The sequence below is a fragment of the Argopecten irradians genome, chromosome 2, assembly GCF_041381155.1.
Source record: "Argopecten irradians isolate NY chromosome 2, Ai_NY, whole genome shotgun sequence".
NCBI classification, from domain to species: domain Eukaryota; kingdom Metazoa; phylum Mollusca; class Bivalvia; order Pectinida; family Pectinidae; genus Argopecten; species Argopecten irradians.
The window spans coordinates 64941028-64961686 of record NC_091135.1 but is presented as its reverse complement, the minus strand read 5'-3'; the positions used below and the strand labels follow the sequence as shown (position 1 = coordinate 64961686).

The 20659-nt window shown below is 35.0% G+C and overlaps 2 protein-coding genes across 8 annotated transcripts in view; one reads left to right on the top strand and one right to left on the bottom strand.

Annotated features, from left to right (window-relative positions):
* LOC138316228 (kinesin-like protein KIFC3) overlaps positions 1-12161 on the top strand; it is a 112003-nt gene extending 99842 nt beyond the window's left edge. For 6 of the 7 annotated variants that reach the window (XM_069257825.1, XM_069257826.1, XM_069257827.1 and 3 more), the window contains 4 exons: positions 711-840; positions 2003-2200; positions 2471-2619; positions 6211-12161. In XM_069257825.1, coding sequence (XP_069113926.1) covers positions 711-840; positions 2003-2200; positions 2471-2619; positions 6211-6429 — 696 coding nt within the window. In that variant the 3' untranslated portion in view covers positions 6430-12161. Of the gene's footprint in view, positions 1-710; positions 841-2002; positions 2201-2470; positions 2620-4370; positions 4422-6210 lie in introns of all 7 variants that reach the window. The other variant, XM_069257830.1, reaches the window with a different exon arrangement.
* Positions 12162-13431: 1270 nt separating this feature from the next.
* LOC138316229 (conserved oligomeric Golgi complex subunit 4-like) overlaps positions 13432-20659 on the bottom strand; it is a 50348-nt gene continuing 43120 nt past the window's right edge. Inside the window, 4 exon segments of the mRNA XM_069257831.1 lie at positions 13432-15890; positions 16764-16855; positions 17186-17314; positions 17696-17797. Coding sequence (XP_069113932.1) covers positions 15848-15890; positions 16764-16855; positions 17186-17314; positions 17696-17797 — 366 coding nt within the window. The 3' untranslated portion in view covers positions 13432-15847.

The window sequence follows — 20659 nt, the reverse complement described above, 5'->3', positions numbered from 1 at the left end:
GCAATGCCACATAATGTGTTGTAACATGAAATAACAAGTCTAGATATAAAGAGATACTTTTATTGTGTTATAGTCAATATCAAAATGTAACATGAAATAACAAGTCTAGACATAAAGAGATACTTTGATTGTGTTATAGTCAATATCAAAATGTAACATGAAATAACAAGTCTAGACATAAAGAGATACTTTGATTGTGTTATAGTCAATATCAAAATGTAACATGAAATAACAAGTCTAGACATAAAGAGATACTTTGATTGTGTTATAGTCAATATCAAAATGTAACATGAAATAACAAGTCTAGACATAAAGAGATACTTTGATTGTGTTATAGTCAATATCAAAATGTAACATGAAATAACAAGTCTAGACATAAAGAGATACTTTGATTGTGTTATAGTCAATATCAAAATGTAACATGAAATAACAAGTCTAGACATAAAGAGATACTTTGATTGTGTTATAGTCAATATCAAAATGTAACATGAAATAACAAGTCTAGACATAAAGAGATACTTTGATTGTGTTATATATAATATCAATATCAAAATCAGCGGATAGCTTTGTAATGCCTGCTCAGACATCCAATCACTCTTCTTACATTTTGAACATCAAGATTTCTTGTTAGATATTTGATTTCGCCTTTTATATGATAAAGTTAAGGTTTGATATCAAAAACACACTGAATTTTAATGTAACATTTGCAGGTTTTTGCAATGGGCCAAAAGAATAGAGCTACAGCGACAACCAATATGAATGAGCATTCGTCCAGGTCCCATGCTCTACTTTGTGTTACTGTTAGCGGTGTCAACAAGACAACAAATGTTCAAAGTACAGGTAGGTGTTACCGTGCTCTCAATCAGGTGTGGTCTTAAAGATGCTCCACCGCCGACAGAGCATTAACGATATTCATCAATTTAACAATAATTGGTGTTTAATCGTGTATATATATGTCTAATTAACACAAAAAATGAAATGAAATGATTTCTTTTGCTTTTGGTGCATGCACAATCAATACATCATTCCATATAGAACATAGTGCCATGCAATTTTTTCGTGATGCAATTATTATTTTCAATAATTTTGTCTTGAAGTAAAATTATAAGCTCAAACTTTTCAATAGTGGTAATGGTGTAAAGTAAGTAACTTTTGTAACTAAAGAAAAGTAGTATATGAAGTGACTGGTTGGGCTACTATCCGCTGTCACTGGGTAGCTGCGAGTTACTGGACATACCGTAATAATGTATTATTTGTTGAAGGCCTGACCAGTTTCGTTTTCTTATGAAAACTCATCAGAGGTCAATATGGATAAAATAGACGATATTTATTACAGGATAAGTTATACAATGATCTTTCAATTTTATGTTAGAATCCATGTGTTATACAATTGATGATTGACGAGTCATTTAAACGTGTGTTCAAAAGTGTGATAAACACATGGGAAGATCGTGTGTCTAGACTCGTGACAGCAATTGTGGACCCTTGGGTTTTCAATCTGGTGTAGTTGTTATATTACGGTAACATTTGCCGTATGTTTTTCTACATTCCTCACGGCTCCGTCTGTATTACTGTCATCTACTACCTACATGATCCCAACATCCCCATCTAGTCATGCAAGCGCCTTTAGCTCTTCCAGTCTTGACACTATCGTGCCAACATATGACTCAAGGACGCGATCATTTATGCCTTTATAGTCAGGTCATCGATACTATTCAATTTGATCCTGACCCTCCTCCTCAACATGTATGATATAAGAGGTAGGGAATACAACTGGATACACCGGTTGCATACATCAGATCGTGTCGGGATCAATGCCTCCCGATAAAACTGGGATTCCCAGTCATTTTATTTAAAGAAAAATAGTAATTCGTCTGCTCCTGTTTTTTATAACAAAAAAATGTCATTTGTCACTGTGGACCATCTTTAACTGGACTATGAAGAGGTTATTAGTTAATGTTGTTAGATAAATTAATCATGAAACGTATCATTGTCTTTATAGGAAAACTAAACCTTGTGGACCTAGCTGGATCAGAAAGAGTGAGTAAATCTGGAGCTGACGGTACAAGGCTGAAGGAAGCACAAAGTATCAATAAGTCCCTGTCGTCTCTAGGTGATGTCATACATGCCCTGAGGAGTAAACAGAGTCACGTCCCTTACCGGAACTCTCGACTAACGTACCTCCTACAGGACTCCTTAGGTAGGTAGTGGCTGGTAGTGCTGGAGAGCCTGTGTATACATGTATATCCACTTTGTGGTTACATTGTTTCTCAGAAGTACCCTCTATCAGCTCCTAATGGGACTATATGGGACATGTGTTTAACATCTCATAACGACTATAATTTGAGGAAAATTTGCTTCTGTCAGACTGCAAAATTGTTTTTGTAAAAGTAAGAAAGCCATTGCACACTACTGAAAATAGATGTATTTTTGTATAAGGACTGTAATTATCGACCTTTGACCTTAACAGGTGGAGACAGTAAGACTCTGATGATCGTCCAGGTGGCACCAGTGGAGAAAAATCTCAGTGAGACTGTCTGTAGTCTCAACTTCGCTCAACGTGTCCGAACAGTTGAACTTGGCCAAGCCAGTCGTCGTGTGGAAAACGGTGACACTGAGGTAATTATTCCCATTTGTTTGTAGATGGCACTTTAATGCATGTCCTCGTTTAAATCTTTTATTCCAAACTTTCTTTTCTTAGACTTTGATTTGTTGTTAATATATATATCTCAATACTGTAATTTTCAGATTTATTTTACACTGCCACATCATCATTTTGATAATACACATGTAACACTTTGTGTTAATTGTGGGTTTTTTTTCTTAAAAAATTATATAAAAAAAATATCACAGGTGCCAAAACAGTTAGGTGATGAAACATTATTTCCTTGTAGCAGCCTTTACTGCATGCTGGTCGAAGTATCAATGACACATTAGAATTAATGTCTTATTTAAGGCAGTCCAAGTGGTCATGCAGTGGTCATTATTGCTTTGTCCACTATAACTGACCATTATCTGTCTTTCTTTCAGTGGTCAGTGGTCATTATTGCATTATCTACTATAACTGATCATTATCTGTCCATCTTTCAGTGGTCAGTGGTCATTATTGTATTATCTACTATAACTGACCATTATCTGTCTTTCTTTCAGTGGTCAGTGGTCATTATTGTATTATCTACTATAACTGACCATTATCTGTCCTTCTTTCACTGGTCAGTGGTCATTATTGCATTATCTACTATAACTGACCATTATCCGTCTTTCTTTCAGTGGTCAGTGGTCATTATTGTATTATCTACTATAAGTGACCATTATCTGTCTTTCTTTCAGTGGTCAGTGGTCATTATTGTATTATCTACTATAACTGACCATTATCTGTCCTTCTTTCAGTGGTCAGTGGTCATTATTACATTATCTACTATAACTGACCATTATCTGTCTTTCTTTTAGTGGTCAGTGGTCATTATTGTATTATCTACTATAACTGACCATTATCTGTCCTTCTTTACTTTCTATCGTTTGCTGAATTTCAATTTTTTTGACATTATTTCTGTGTGCTGCTGGTTTTTGCTGCTAGCATCAATTGATCTTTTAAAAATTAATGTTCTCGTACCTGAAGAAAAAAAAATAATGATTTTAAACATGATTTTATAGAACATATCCCCATGAAATCAGAATTTGTTTATTTAACTATATGAGGTTTATTCACGTCAATAAACCTATGAAAAATTGATGTCTAAGACTTTTCTAATATTTCTAGTATTGACACCAGACTAAACATAATTACAGTAGATTCATAGTTTAAATGATTTATTAATAGTCTTAGAATAAACAGTATAAAATGTATCAATAATACAATGTACATTTTCATCTTACTAGATACCATATTTATAGACCCTAGAAAAACCTGGTAGTGTCCGCCATGCTTTTTATATATCTCCTTACAAGAATGTTCTTAAACATGCCTTATACTTTGGTAAATGCCATATTTTAGTTGATATGAATAATGGGAATGAAACTACTTGTATTATTTAGAATGTCGGTAATATCTTAAAATGGAAAAGGGACTAACAAGCTAACATGGTTTAGGCTATGAAGATTTTTCATTGATTATTACACGGTTCTGAGACTTATATCTAAGTTTAAAAAAGTTTTCTTAGAATTTATCAAATGATATAACAGTCAATATCTGCTCTTAAGAGAAGACAATTTTCACAAAGGATACTATCTAATAAATATCATTTAGTAACAGGAGTTACTAGTAAATATCAAATGAGAGGCATAAATAAAGGTCATTGGAACTTGACCCCTTAGGCTTATTAGCTATTGTGTAATACTTGTTCCTACTTTTTCATGTGATTTATTTTCAGGGAACAAAAAAACCTATGAAATCATGATTTACTGATCGACCTGATGAGAGAGTAAGAAACGCTGGCTGTTATGCTCCATTTGATATTGTACTTATGTTGTAGTGTAGTGCAGTTTCCTTTGCATTTTGGCGTCGCATGTGGCGCTGTAGTGTTTAACATTATTACACTTGCTGCATGCACATGCTTGTTTAGCTTAGCTATACATGGATAAAGGAAGGAGTCACGATTCCTCATAACATTAGAGGCTACATTCCAGAGAGAAAAATAACTTTATATAAAATCTAATTCAGCTGACTAAGCATGATGTAACAATCAGCCTTGGATTTACTACCTTCCTTTGTTCATTCCATTCTAGTTTCATTTATTATGTACATTTTTTTCTGTTTTGAATCATATTTTAGCATTTTGGCATGTTGAGTTGAGCATGTTGTAGAAGATTAGATGTAGTTTGTATTTCAGAGTTACTTCCCCTTTGAAGTCCCATCTGCTAGTATTACTGTAATTACCATATCACCTTGATATTTATGATGACTCCCCTCCATTTGAGGTCTTCAGCTGTATCTTAGGAGTTATACCCAGTATTGAAATGTGTCATGTTACTTTACTCTATGTTGCCATTTACACCCCCCACCTCAGCCCCCAGGACAAAGTTAAGGGTGGGGAGGGTGGGTATACTGCATGGAATCAGTTTGTCTGTCCATCTGTCACATCACATGCTTCAATTACTGTGATGGAAATATACTGGAGGAATATTTGGTTGCCATGGTCTCATATAAAGTGTGTAAAAGGAGCAGTCGGTGTGGTTTGTACATAGTGTTAAATACGGTCTCTGTCACTCAGCTGACGGAGCATGCTTCTTTGGCTCAGTCAGTAGAGCCGTAGATTTCCACGCCGGAGACCCGGGTTCGATTCCTGGTCGGGGCACTCGACAGGAATGTGTATTTTGTAAAGGGTATAGCCATTTGCTTCCATTTCTAGTTTGTACTATCAAACCTTGTTAACACAATTGAACAGAAGTTCAAATGTTTACTGTATATTTAAGCTGGGAACAATGACTTCACATTAATCAGTCTTTGATTTGATGTTGAAGTGGGAGGGCAGGAGGTTCAACTATGTATATACGTTGTACCTCATGTCCTGTAATACATCGAACCAAACGCAGTATAAGCTTATACAGGAAATCCCAAGTGACAAAAAGTCAATATTTCCAGTAAAACATTAATGTCGTATTTCTCTGATCAACACCTCTTCACTTTGGTTTTGTGATGTGGAAAGGTGTGTCAAGGTTTTGTACACGTTGACTCTGGCTAATACATAACTGTGTCACATAGCTTTTTTTATTCCTAAGCTGTATAAAAATAACATATAAAATTCGTGAACTCTGAAGATGAATTGAGAACAATGGTAGAACTTTTAGAGGAATTATGCTTCAAATTCAATCATGATTTATGAGTTTTGGTAATGATAATAGAAGTCTATAGTGCCATTTGTGTTAGTATCAAGGGAGATAATGAGATGAAGACTTTTCCAAATATATTCAAGCTAATCCTTTACCAATATAAGATAACAAAACTCCTTACCTGCATGTTTGATATCCTATTTGTACTACAATGTTGTAAATTGTATTCAGCTTTTGAAGTGAAATCTGTATTACATGTTTTATTTGTTGATTAGTAGAAAACTTTTGACTAAACATAAACTAATTTTGAGTATTTGTTATAATTAACTAATCAAAATTTACCTAGTGATTACTTCTTCATATAAAACATCATTTATTACTGCCCGGTAGTATGAAATTAAAATTTACTGGTATTCAAACCTTCAATTTGTATATTTACAGGGCGACTACGCAAGCAGTCCTATGATGAAGCCATCGACGCCCTCCAGGAGTGGAGGCACCCCTTCACGATCTGCTGCTCACCTAACACCGTCCCGCACTGGAGTGTCAACCCCTCCCAGGTCTGGCATGACCCCTCTCAGCTCCATCAACCGTTCTACTCCTTTAGGATCGGCTTCAAGGTCTAGGTTGAATAGGGCTCCCAGTAAAGTGAACCTTTAGCAAACAGAACAGGGAAATAATAAATGAATTTCTTTCCATTCTAACTCGCTGTTGAATACAGTTGTAAGTGTTTAGCAGTTGTAAGCCAGAACTACCCACATTTCTGAACATCGGACATTTGTTGACTACATTGAAATCTTCTCTGTTGATTTGAGATCCCTATTGTCCATACAATGCTGTAGGTCTGCAACACAGAGGTGGGAGAAATCTCTAACAAGTATGGTGCATGCTGACTTTGTGATATGATGGGACGTTCTGTGATAACCTTGACATTTGTATGTATTGTGTTTGCTGCTGCTGTGTTAGAGAATAATAATATTATCATACGGGTTTATAAAATCTCTATTTCACTAAATATATGTCTTACTGAAGGAGTCGATATAGATCTCTAGTCAGGGATCATGTCATGTCGTTAGCAGAGTTATCTGTTCTTGTGAGGAGCTAGTGCTAGCTCTCTTATTAGTTTTTTATGAAAAAAAATATATTGACACCTTCACAGGGGCAGATAACTTAGTAACACATTAGACTTATTTCTCCATGAGTAAAAAAAAATCCCAAGCTGTCTTTCACTAAATCCTTCTAAAAGAAAATAGCACTCTCTAGGATGATATTAGGTTGTATGGTTGTAGACATCTTTTTTTTTTATCTTTAAGTTTTTCTTCTTTATCTCTAATTTCCTTGACAAGTTGTTAGACCTACTTATTTAGAACTGCTTGCATCTGATGTATTCAAACCTTTCATCAACATTATCATATGTTAGGTGTTTAGATGACTTCAGTTTGGAGCTAAATGTATCACTTTTGCACTACAAGCAAGCCTTTTGTATGCATGCCTATCTGTGGTATCTATTCCCAATCTCTGAACAGATGGAGGTTGTAATCCAGTCATTTTTTACCTGTACTCTGTATCCTTAGATTTATCTGTAAATGAACAGAGATTTTGAATTAAATCTTTACTCTTTTTTTCATTTCTTCTCTAATCTTTGTTTCTATATAGATGTATACATAACCTTCAAAGGTCTGCATACCTTATGGATTGTTTGTAGTATGATATTCCAATTCCATTAATCAACACAGCTGATAAATATAAATCAGTTCATAAACTTTGATATGTCATTGTTTATCATCATGCAATAATTGTTGATTTTAAGCTTAAAAAGCTTGACTACTCTAAGTTTGTGAAACTTTATGCAAGATCTCGTGGATTTATTGTCTTTTCTTGTGTTCAATTTTTGTTTATGTACATATAATTTCATGTCAAAGCCTGATGACATTGCATGTTTGTTAATCCAGTCCATGTCATTTGTAATCCCTGTCTGTACTGAGGTAAACCCACACATACAGATAATCAATGTTAGTTTAAACATATTTTATTGCAAACAAATGTACAAAGGGATCGGGTACAAGTTATTATCCCCCGCCCAACGAAGTTGGCAGGGGATATACAAATGGGTTCCGTCCGTCCGTCCGTCCGTACGAATGGTTTCCGGAGCATAACTCTAAAACCAGCAGAGATATTTCCATGAAACTTCATAGACACATTGTTCTTATGGTCTAGTAGTGCCTTTTGCTATTTTTAGGTTTTCATTTTTTGCACTTTTTCCGTAACCATGGAAACATTGCTGAAAATATCATATTTTTTTACCAGGTTCGTTTCCGGAGCATAACTCTAAAACCAGAAGAGATATTTCCACGAAACTTCATAGACACATTGGTCTTATGGTCTAGTAGTGCCTTTTGCTATTTTAAGGTTTTCACTTTTTGTACTTTTTTCTGTAACCATGGAAACATTGCTGAAAATGGCAGATTTTTGTGTAAGAATCGTTTCCGGAGCACAACTCTAAAACCAGCAGAGATATTTCCATGAAACTTCATAGACACATTGTTCTTATGGTCTAGTAGTGCCTTTTGCTATTTTTAGGTTTTCATTTTTTGCACTTTTTCCGTAACCATGGAAACATTGCTGAAAATATCATATTTTTGTACCAGGTTCGTTTCCGCAGCATAACTGGAAAACCGGTTGAGATATATGCACGGAACTCCATAGGCACATTAGTCTTATAGTCTAGTAGTGCATTTTGCTATTTTAAGGTTTTCACTTTTTGGACTTTTTTCTGTAACCATGGAAACATTGCTGAAAATGGTTTCCGGATCATAACTCTAAAACCAGTAGAGAAATTTCCATGAAACTTCATACACACATTGTTCTTATGGTCTAGTAGTGCCTTTTGCTATTTTTAGGTTTTCATTTTTTGCATTTTTTCCGTAACCATGGAAACATTGCTGAAAATATCATATTTTTGTACCAGGTTCGTTTCCGGAGCATAACTCTAAAACCAGAAGAGATATTTCCACGAAACTTCATAGACACATTGGTCTTATGGTCTAGTAGTGCCTTTTGCTATTTTAAGGTTTTCGCTTTTTGTACTTTTTTCTGTAACCATGGAAACATTGCTGAAAATGGCAGATTTTTGTGTAAGAATCGTTATAGAGCACAACTCTAAAACCAGTAGAGAAATTTCCACGAAACTTCATACACACATTGGTCTTATGGTCTAGTAGTGCCTTTTGCTATTTTTAGGTTTTCATTTTTTGCACTTTTTCCTGGGTTTTTTTCATACACATAAGTCTCCACAATCAAACTTACTTCAGCTTTGATATCTCCATTGGCGGGGGATCTGAATGACTATGTCCTTGTTACAACTTATTGAAGCCCTCTCCCTCCATGACATTTATCACGTAGGACAAATCATCTGATAATGATAGGCTGAAGATATCCCAGATAGAAACATTTCTTATGTGTGGGTTACAATATCTCACTCTATTGTCTTTCCTTAAGTTACCGCTGACCAATATGTCAAATACAATTGTCAGTTACATAGCCTTTTTTAAAGTTTAAAAAATATCACAATTAGCCTTCAAAATGTTTTATTAGCACCGTATTTGCCACAATAAGCATCTAAGACACTTTCAATTATTGCCTTATCGGGAGCAAGTTACTAGAAACAAAATCTCACTAATGAAATAATGCAAATATTAAGTCAATCAGTTCAAAGATTGAATGCCATCTGAGGCAGTTGCAAAGCACTAATCTCATGTTGGTGTTTTTTTCTCCAGATATTCCGGCTCCCTACACCTCTTACACCTGGCATGTCCTTAAATAACCCCAACTGGGTTTTGTTTTTGTTTTTTTTTCACAGTACAAATATTTTATTCCTCCAGCTGTATATGATGTGTATATACATCTGTGGCATATAGCAACAAATGTATACACATCAGTAATTTGGTGAGAGCTGCCAGGGTTGGGTTGCCCTGGGGTCAACTCCCCGAACAATAATGTCCTCGCACAGGAGGGCTCTCGCACAGCATGCATCAATTTAAACAATAAATATATTTTTTTAGAGCCATTATAGTTAAAGGGAAAAAAAGGAAAAACTGACCCCAACTGTTAATAGAATGTTGAGCCAATCAACCAAACTCTAATATTAGTAAGTGTGCTTATTGTGGCAAATAGGTCATTCTATCAGTCATCAGAACTACTGGTTTGTTACTATACATGTATAGTGTACTCAATTTGACTACTCTCTTCATTTACTCAAAGATATTACATGTAACATAGTTATTATTTAAATTGTTCAGTAAATATCATATCAGTCAGGATCTTGTTTTGTTCATGATAATTATATTCAAGATAGATATACTTTTATCCAACAAACTTATGATTTGACAAATATATATGGTCACAGGATTATTAACAGAAGTGTATACTGCATGTTTGTTGAGGGAAACAGTTTGTTGTTTTCGTAAAACAAGGAACTTTGCTGTATACCAATGTGGTGCCATCAGCTAATTTTGAATATTTTATGGATGAAATAATATGAAGGATCCAAAGCACAAAATAGTGCATCCACAAATACATCATATTATACAGTACGTGGTATTGTTAATGTAATCTCATTTCATCGAGACCAGATATTTGCGTATGGTTTATGCGACACATTAATATTTCCTTTACTTCTATGGAAGATTTAAATATGTACTGTGTTCAGAATTATGTACCAATAATCAAAACGTTTCAGTGTATTTTTACATGTAAAGTTTTGTATTTACACATACTGAGAAGTTTGTTACCGATGTTTGTGAATGATTCGTGATGTATAATAGGATGGTTGAGGATGGTCTAGTCTATTTTTGCAAGATTTTATGAGCTGTTGCGTTTTATATTACATGTATAAAAATCTGTAGATTTTGAATTGATAACCGGAAGTGAAACACGCTGCATGTTTGTGTGTAGGTGACTGATAATGCCATATCCAGGAGGAACATCACATGTTCATCTTATATCACAATTCATTTGGTGCTATCATAGATACATGGAAGAAGGATCATGAGAACCATCAGTTTTGTGTTGTGTCCTGTCTTTCTCACCTTGACTCTCATCTCTTACAATATTTGTTCTTACAATATTTGTCACTGAATTTAGATCACAGAGTCACCTTCAATATAGGAGTCAATGTGTCCTATACTAAAGGGAGGTCACTCTCAAACAGGAACGTTATACTGGCTTCTCCTGAGCTAACATTAATGTAAAATGTAACAATATTGGTTCAGCTAGGTGAGATAGTGTCATGCACTAGATAGGTTACTGTGATCTCTCTTATTAACATTTCGTTGTACTCTTTGTTGAAACTTCATATTTGGGTCATATAACTAGAAGTGTATGTTTGCTCTATCAGTACACTATCAGTGAGAGACTACAGGTATAACATGCTGATAGGTTTTGCTATGAGGAATTAAGTTACATTAGACCAATAACTGGTCAGGAGATTTTCATTTTTTTTTTTTCTCATTTTATCTGTCTATTTATCTGGTTGAAACCTAGGTTAATGTTATACTGCTGTGGAACCTATTGGTGTCCTCTGGTGGTCAGGTTGGTACTCTCTGGTAACACATTAGGATGGTGTCCTCTGGTGGTCAGGTTGGTACTCTCTGGTAACACATTAGGATGGTGTCCTCTGGTGGTCAGGTTGGTACTCTCTGGTAACACATTAGGATGGTGTCCTCTGGTGGTCAGGTTGGTACTCTCTGGTAACACATTAGGAGGGAGTCAGATTTGATTGGTCCGACTCATTTACCATAATTGAGCTCTTGTCTGTCTGACTGGAGACCATTCTTTCTGTAGTTTAAAGAGTGAAGACATTTTGATACCATACATGGAGGACAGGAATCTTTATTCAGTACCTCTGTTGATTATAATGGTACACTTATCTGGTCAAGTAGACCAATTTTCAAATTCTGAATTTGTCTAATTCAAAGGGCAAAGGTAAGCTAACACCAAAGCTTCATGTACGTTATCTTCATGTCAATAAACTCTGAATTGGTGATTTTAGGTAATAACATATATAGGTGGTAGGGGAATGAAAATTATAATTTACAAGTCCCAAACTAGGTCCAGACAATGAGATCAGCCCCACAATTATTTAAACTAGTAAAATTATTAAGGAAACATTCAGATTAAGAAATGACGAATGGTAGGTCACCATCTAAAAATTTTAATATAAACATGCACTTTAAAAATAGAATCACGATTACTAAAATAAAACAAGGTGATACAAGCTAGAGTTTCAACAAGATCTTGATGTTTATCCCAGTTTCTGTTTTGTTGATTTATTGTGTTCTGATGCTAGCATGCAATCTGGACATTGTGTCAAATACAGTTTTTTACATAAAGTATATCACTTGTTTGTTTTGTTTCACAAGACATTGTGGTTTTGAATTAAACATCTACCGGTAAGTATACATGCATCGAAGTGTGGATTTCAAACATTTGATAGAGTTCTAATCCTATATTTTTGTGATAGAGTATTCTCCCTAAACATTTCTTTCTGTAATATCCACACTACTAGTGTCTAGATAAGATTTGAATCCTTGACCCACAATTTGGTTAGAAATTTGTTAATAGCTAAGTAGGTAGGCTTGTATATAGCTATTAGTCATTATATAATGTTCATGCCAGGTTTTGATGGCATTACAGAAAGCCAGAGTTTACATTGATAATTCACCAACCTACAGCCAGCCAGTACTTGGCAATCCCCCTACATTGGTATAACCTCACTATCCAATGGTGCTGGGCAGGAACTTCAACCCTTCGGCAGAGAAACAATAGAAACTACAGCTGCCTCAAAAAAAATGAAATGACAGACGTAGTTATTATCAAATTTTATTTGAATGTTCCCATATCTATAAAACAACATGTGTAATCCCAGTTTTTATATTATATACACACACTACAGCATAACACTAATTTTACACTATTCCCATGGTAATGGTTTCAGATAAACTGGAATTTTGTGTCAAAATATCTTCCCCACAGTAAATGTACTAACACATCATGGATCCTCAAAAGGACCAGTTGCATTGGCCAACACACACATACCACATATTACTAGTGGTTCATGTATGTACACATTGACTTTTTCACAATCACAGAATGTATTCACATCTTCATACTCACAAAAGTCAACATTTCATATAGCTCCTGACAGTCGCCAGTCCTTATCTCAGCATGCAGATATAAACTCTAACCAGAGTGACCAAACATACACATTCCACATATAGCTACTGACAGTCGCCAGTCCTTGACCATACATACAGATACTGACATATACCAGTCCGTGACCAAACATAACATTCCACATATAGCTCCTGACAGTCGCCAGTCCTTATCTCAGCATGCAGATATAAACTCTAACCAGAGTGACCAAACATACACATTCCACATATAGCTACTGACAGTCGCCAGTCCGTGACCATACATACACATTCCACATATAGCTCCTGACAGTCGCCAGTCCTTATCTCAGCATGCAGATATAAACTCTAACCAGAGTGACCAAACATACACATTCCACATATAGCTACTGACAGTCGCCAGTCCGTGACCATACATACACATTCCACATATAGCTACTGACAGTCGCCAGTCCGTATGCAGATATGACAGTCGCCAGTCCTTGACCATACATACACATTCCACATATAGCTACTGACAGTCGCCAGTCCGTGACCATACATACACATTCCACATATAGCTACTGACAGTCGCCAGTCCTTGACCATACATACACATTCCACATATAGCTACTGACAGTCGCCAGTCCTTGACCATACATACACATTCCACATAGAGCTCCATCACAAAATCAATGCAGTCATTCTGATAATTTATCGATGGTGATACAATGTGCTCGGTGTTTCATACATTTATAAGGTTCCATCATTACAGTAATTACTTCTCGGGTGCAAAACAAAAGTTTCATAGAGGAAATCATAAAACCTTATTTCAGGAGAAACAAGTTTTTATCAAAACAAGTACAAAATGTATACTGGTAATATATTGTAACCAGATAACTTTTATGTTGTATTACTACAAAATGCCTACCTTACAGATAATTATGAAATGAAAATTATGTAACCAATTTCACTCGTGGGAACTGGCAACTTGTAGATTTTCACGATGGATATTGATATAGCAAATACAGTTTATCGCTGACTTGCACTCTTACTCTACAATCTTCAGCAACAAGACAAAGTACACATATAAATACTCTTCTCTATTATCACATATAATCTACTTTCTCTCTTACACACACAACTTGCATTATTTATTCTTTAATAACTACACTGTATCTACATGTTATTTATAAACATGGACCCCCTTATGTCATTGAGGAACCTGTATAGATTTACTAGTAAAATTAAACTTTGCTGACATAACTTATTAAAATCGTAACATTAAACAAGCATATACAATTTAAATGGTAAGAATAAATGGTTACATACAAGCTAATTAAAAGATTAATTACTGTCTATTTCTTACATTGCATATGAAATATTCAGTGTATATATTATATTACTGGTATAGTTTTATCCCCTTGTGGGTAGGTATCGATTGTAAGATCACGAGTATGTGCAGTACATGTAATTAATTTTATTGTGTTTTCTCAGAAACCTAATATGCTGTTATAATTTAATTTCATACGTTACACTCATTTCTATTGGTTAGATCTTTGAGGTTATTATATAAAACGGACGGACATTTTTTTTCATAGACTCTAAAATAATGTCCTTCTGTTTTTTGTGTCTATGACTTTATAACCCCAAAAAATACTGAGAATAATGCTTAAATGCTCACAAATGCTATCAATACCCACCTGCAAGGACAGAAAACTCTTATACATTATACAAACACAGGATAGCTTGTCATCAATCAAGCTTAAATAATTCATATAAAATATTATATTTAAATCAATATGATATGTAAGAAATCTACAACAATTGACTTTGATTATGATAATAATAACTTGGAGTTTTAAATACCATTTTATATCACCCACTATGAAAAGCCTCAATATAATTCATAGTTTATAAATGATTATCTCACATGTGACATACACCGAGTGCAACCTCGTCCGTATAGGAACCACTTCATACCTACATCACATAACTTTTGTACTTAACCGGGTGTACAGAGAGTACGTTTCAGGGGACTCTGAATAAGAATACTGATTATATTACCATTTCACCAGCAGATCTTGGTACATACATGTATTAATGTAATACATTAAGAAGACAAGCCTGAGATACCCACGACTTACACCCATAGAAGAAATTGTAGTTCTTACCTAAGCATACATAAAAAAAATGTTGACTAAACATAAACCTAGTCTTTGCATCAAACATCAGCATACAGAGCCTATTACAATATGTTACTGGGGGACTAAATAGAGGATAAAGTTGTCCATGTTTCTATATTGTTTATAACTAGGACATCTGAAGGACCTATAAAATACAACACAATCACACAGAACTTCTGTCCTCCATTGTTGTGTGGTGTTATTAAGACGAAATAAGTAAGTTTGGGACAAGTCAGATTGAAGTGATAAAGACTTACTGCAGATTAATCAGGACGTCATTGCCCAACATAGACTCTAAATATAAGACTACTTCTTGAACTAATGGCACAACTGCTGATCCCCTCAAACTAGTGGGACATTTCACCTTAGATTGTTTAATTACATATAATAAAGAGTATTTAGTGGAGATCAGTTTATCTAACAAAAAAAATATCAACAAAATCAAAGTGTTATTTACTACCTACTATTCTAGAAGCACACCAACTTGGTTATGAAATCTCACCAGAATGGTAATGATATAAAGTACATGGGGATATGTTTGTGACAAAGATCACCAAACCAATTATTATAAACAAAAGCCTACCATCACAGTGAAAATATCCAACTCCAAGTAGGAATGATCAGCACTTTGATATAAAACACACAAATCTTTACAATTGCACAGCCATAGTTGAATAGCACTTTCTCTCTCGCTCACATCCCGTGGACAGCTTTACTCCTCCGTCATAACTTTAACCGTTTTATATCTTCACTTCTGAAATCAACCCTGTAGGATGGAAAATAAACCGAATTGTACATTACAGTTAGGTTACAAGTAACCAGGGAGGTATTCTAATCATAAACTCCCTGTATTTAAGGATTAACTTGAATAGATTTTTTATGTTATGGAGATATAACACAAATATCAGAGTGTACTCTAAATTTATGACTAGAGTACACTCAGATTTTTGTGTTATATCTCCAAAACATAAAAGATCTAATCAAAGTTATCTTTATAATTCAATTTACTAAAGATAACCTCTTCAATATTCAAAATTCATTTTTGGACTCTTTTGTCTATGAAATCATTACGCCGTCATCTCAGCCAATCAGAAGCAAAGTATGTTACAAACAGCGACGTCATTTTTTCCTTTATGAGCTGATAAAGTAAATTTTTTAAGCCAATGACAATGCTCGTAACAAGCAAAATTGAATTATAATAAATATATCTAAAATAATCGATTTTCTTTGTAGAGGATCTGTAGGGACAATATCATTTTATAATCACTTCCCAGGAATTCACAGTTTATATGTATAATTGCCTCCCCTACATTCATATGTCTCTATGCTGACATATGTCATACAGATAAGATGTTGATGTATGAAACATATTTAATTGCCTCTGTTTAAAGAATTAGAAATAAAATCTTTTAAATGTTAATCTGTAATTCAGGTTCCTAGGGATTGACATTGTGCACATAGAATGGGATGAGAGCTGATGACCAACTAGTGAATGAACACATATCTTTATTTAGCACAATTTGTACATTATGTAAATGCTGAAATCAATCATGTTCGCCTAATGGTACATCAACAGGTCACTCATGATTTAGACATTGATAGTCTCCTTGTCAACAGGTGTATAATCGACAGATCTTACCTGAGTGAGAGTACATGTCTGACTTCTGTAGGAGTGAGTCGCCATGTTAGTGGTCCCGAGTTTGGTCCCCAGTAGTCCAGGATTTCTGTGACCTATAGGAGGATAGATCTTACACTCTAAGTACATAGTGTCATAACCCTACCTGGATGTCAAAGAGAGATCTATAATATCATCACTAACAGCATGATAGCTAACCACTTAACAAATTGTTATCTTGGAATATGTTGTTCACATAATGTTTCCAACAATGAGTCCTAAATAAAACCTTATAGATAGTATCACTACATAAAAGATCTATCATTACACTTTAAACATATCGAGGTAAACTAGCTAACTCTTGGTTAATAAGAGGCTACAGACTATAGCCTGTTGTATGGTTCATTGACTTTTAGGTACTGAATCAGACCATACTGATCACTCACCTTTTCTAGATTAAGGATTGTGGCCATCTGTGTAAGGCGAGCAAACTTGTCCCTGATCGTCCACGTGGTGACGGTGGTGAGGTAACCGACTAGGCTTCGTAACTCCTTGTCAAACTGAAGTCCACCCAGCTGTGGATGAAAATGGATTCACATAAGCTTCTAGAATACACTAGCATTGACACTGAACTTGGTCAAATAAGTAATATAATTATATTATGCTCATCTTTTCAAATACTGTAATAATAACATTGAATTATGAAGAATGTATGATTTGAAGATGTCTCTGATGAAAGGAAGGAAAATAATACAATGCTCTACATTTTTTCACTGAAGATTGTTCCTCTATTGATTTGATGATGACAAAACACATACCTTTTGAATGTCATATCATGAAAATATAATTGTTTTAGGAAGAAGACAAAACAAAATCAAGAATTATCTACCCTACAAAATACCAAACTGAAGATACTAATTTATTAATATTAAAGACAAAATAAGAGAGTTACCTACCCTGTTGTATGCCATCTTTAGAACTGCCTTCTCCAGCTGTGATGTAACTTCAGCTGTTATCATACTGACAAACCGGTCGTAATTACCAGGTGACAATGAATTCTACACAGAGCAATGAAACATTGTTAGCTATATATTATATGATAAGCTGATCACTGTAAATGCTGGTAAGTGACCTGGATTTTGTTCTTTTTATAAGCTAACATGACACTACCCAACTTGGTACACTTTTTGAAGATAATTGTTAAAATTTTCTAACATGTCTTCGAATGTAGATTTTTCTTTATAAGATTCTACAAATAGATGCCTTCAGTTTTAATTTTACGATTTGTTTACATGTCAGCAGTGCATATATTTATAAATAGAGAGCTTTGAAGCATGTCCGGTCCAGCTCTGTGTTTCAGCAGGTTTGAGTACCCCTCCTAAATTTGATTTGATAAAAAATGTTTGAATTCATTTAAGGAAAGTTCAAAAATTTTTTTAGTTTATTTAAGTCACATATCTGTCAAAAATATCCCATTCAACAATTGTTTTCCTTTTTTTCAAATATATGGTGTTTTTAGGGTTGTCACACGACGTTGTTTGTCGGATTTTTTCACCATTTCATTATTTTCATGTTTAATTAGAAATAATAAGCAACAGGAAAGAAAATGACATATGAAAAATGTCACAGTTACTATTAGGCACCTTACTGTCAAAATACAACAGGTGTTCGGGGTGTCACTGATGTAATCGCTCGCTCTCTGGCTAAGTCGGTCACATAGCAGGTTTAATGATGCTGTGAGATACCCAGCGCCATTAGTAACAAGGCCTGTCATTGGCTATCGCAGCGACTGAAAGGTGTGGCCTATGTAACCTTGCTCTTCAGTTTACCTTAGTCTGTTAGTGTTGCAAGCCTCGATGTGATCCACATTCAGGCTGATACAAATACATTTCCCGAATAATACCTATATGTAAATGTTAAAATTTTCAAATAACAAATCTGCCGATTAAAATGTTTCGCCAACTATAATTGGCAAGCACAACACATACATAATTCTGTCCAAATACACCGCCATTTATGATTTACCAGAAACTGTGACGAAATGAGACATTCAACAGGTAAAAAGTTTTGAAGTTAAAAAAAGTATAACCAAACTCAGAATAAACATTGTGAAACTTAATAAATACCAATATAATTTGGATTTTACCCAAAATAATTGTTCAAACTCGAGTTAAAAAATCTGTGAAATGATCTTTCGTACTAAAAAATTGTGTGTAGGTTATTCAAAAAAAATAATGAGAATCCTCATGGCGGCCAAGTGAACCGTATCAGAGACGGGAGTCAAAATATGCTTACAAATATAATTTAGACATGAAGGTGGGTAAAAGGATAATTAGTTTATTTTAGAAATGTTGGATATTGTTGAATTTAATTGCAAATTTACAAGGCACAGGTGAATTGCATCATTTTCACCGCTGGATGTTTTGCAACACTACGGTCAATGTGACGGAATCGTAGCTCTAAAGACAACCATCTGTCCGTCGTTCAGAGCTACGTTGTTGCAGCCAGGTGTTAGTTTGTTATATAAATATCAGTCTCTGGATTTAATGTAGCGGACTATATATTTTAACTCATGAGACATGGATTACAGAACAAGAGATCCCAGAGGGATCTTGGCACCCACCAAAGAATGATCTAGGTCTGACAATGGAAAGAGGGATCTTTTCCCTGCTTTTCAAACTTTTTCAAACACACTATATATAAAATTTGAGACAGATCGCTATAGTACTTTCTAAGAAATAGCAATGACAAACTTTAAGTATCAAAACCCAAGATGGCCTTGTTCACCTATCGGTCCCAAAATGCAATATGCACAACTAGGGTCCTAGGGGAACCTGCATATGAAATTTGAGAAAGATCCCTTCTAAACTTTTTGAGAAATAGCAGTAACAAACTTCAACTATCAAAATCCAAGATGGCCGACTGTCGGCCATCTTGTTGACCGATCAGTCCCAAAATGCAATATGCAAAACAAGAATCCTAGGGGACCCTACATATGAAAGTTGAGACACATCCCTTCAGCACTTTTTGAGAAATAGCGGTAACAAACTTTAACTATCAAAATCCAAGATGGCCACCTGTTGGCCATCTTGTTAACCGATCGGTCCCAAAATGCAATATGCAAAACTAGGACCCTAGGGGAACCTATATATGAAATTTGAGAAAGATCCCTTCTAAACTTTTTGAGAAATAGCGGTAACAAACTTTAACTATCACAAGAGATCCCAGAGGGATCTTGGCGCCCACCAAAGAATGATCTATGTCTGACAACAGAAAGAGGGATCTTTTCCCTGCTTTTCAAACTTTTACTGCATACTATATAAATATATATGAAACTTGAGAAAGATCCTTCCAGTACTTTCTGAGATATGTAGCAGTAACTTCAAACTTCAATTATCAAAATCCAAGATGGCTACCTGTCGATCATCTTGCTGACCGAAAAATGCACTAGACCCCTTGAGGAACCTGTACATGAAATTTGAGAAAGATCCCTCCAGTAATTTCTGAGAAATAGCGGTAACAAACTTTAATTATCAAAATCCAAGATGGCCGCCATTCGACCATCTTGTTGACCGATCTGTCTCAAAATGCAATATGCACAACTAGGGTCCTAGGGGAACCTACATATGAAATTTGAGAAAGATTCCTTCAGTACTTTCTGAGAAATAGCGGTAACAAACTTTAACTATCAAAATCCAAGATGGCCGCCAGTCGGCCATCTTGTTGACCGATCACTCCCAAAATGCAATATGCACAACTAGGGTTCAAGAGGAACCTACATATGAAATTTGAGAGAGATTCCTTCAGTACTATCTGGGAAATAGCAGTAACAAACTTTAACTATCAAAATCCAAGATGGCTGCCGGTCGGCCATCTTGTTGACCGATCACTCCCAAAATGCAATATGCACAACTAGGGTT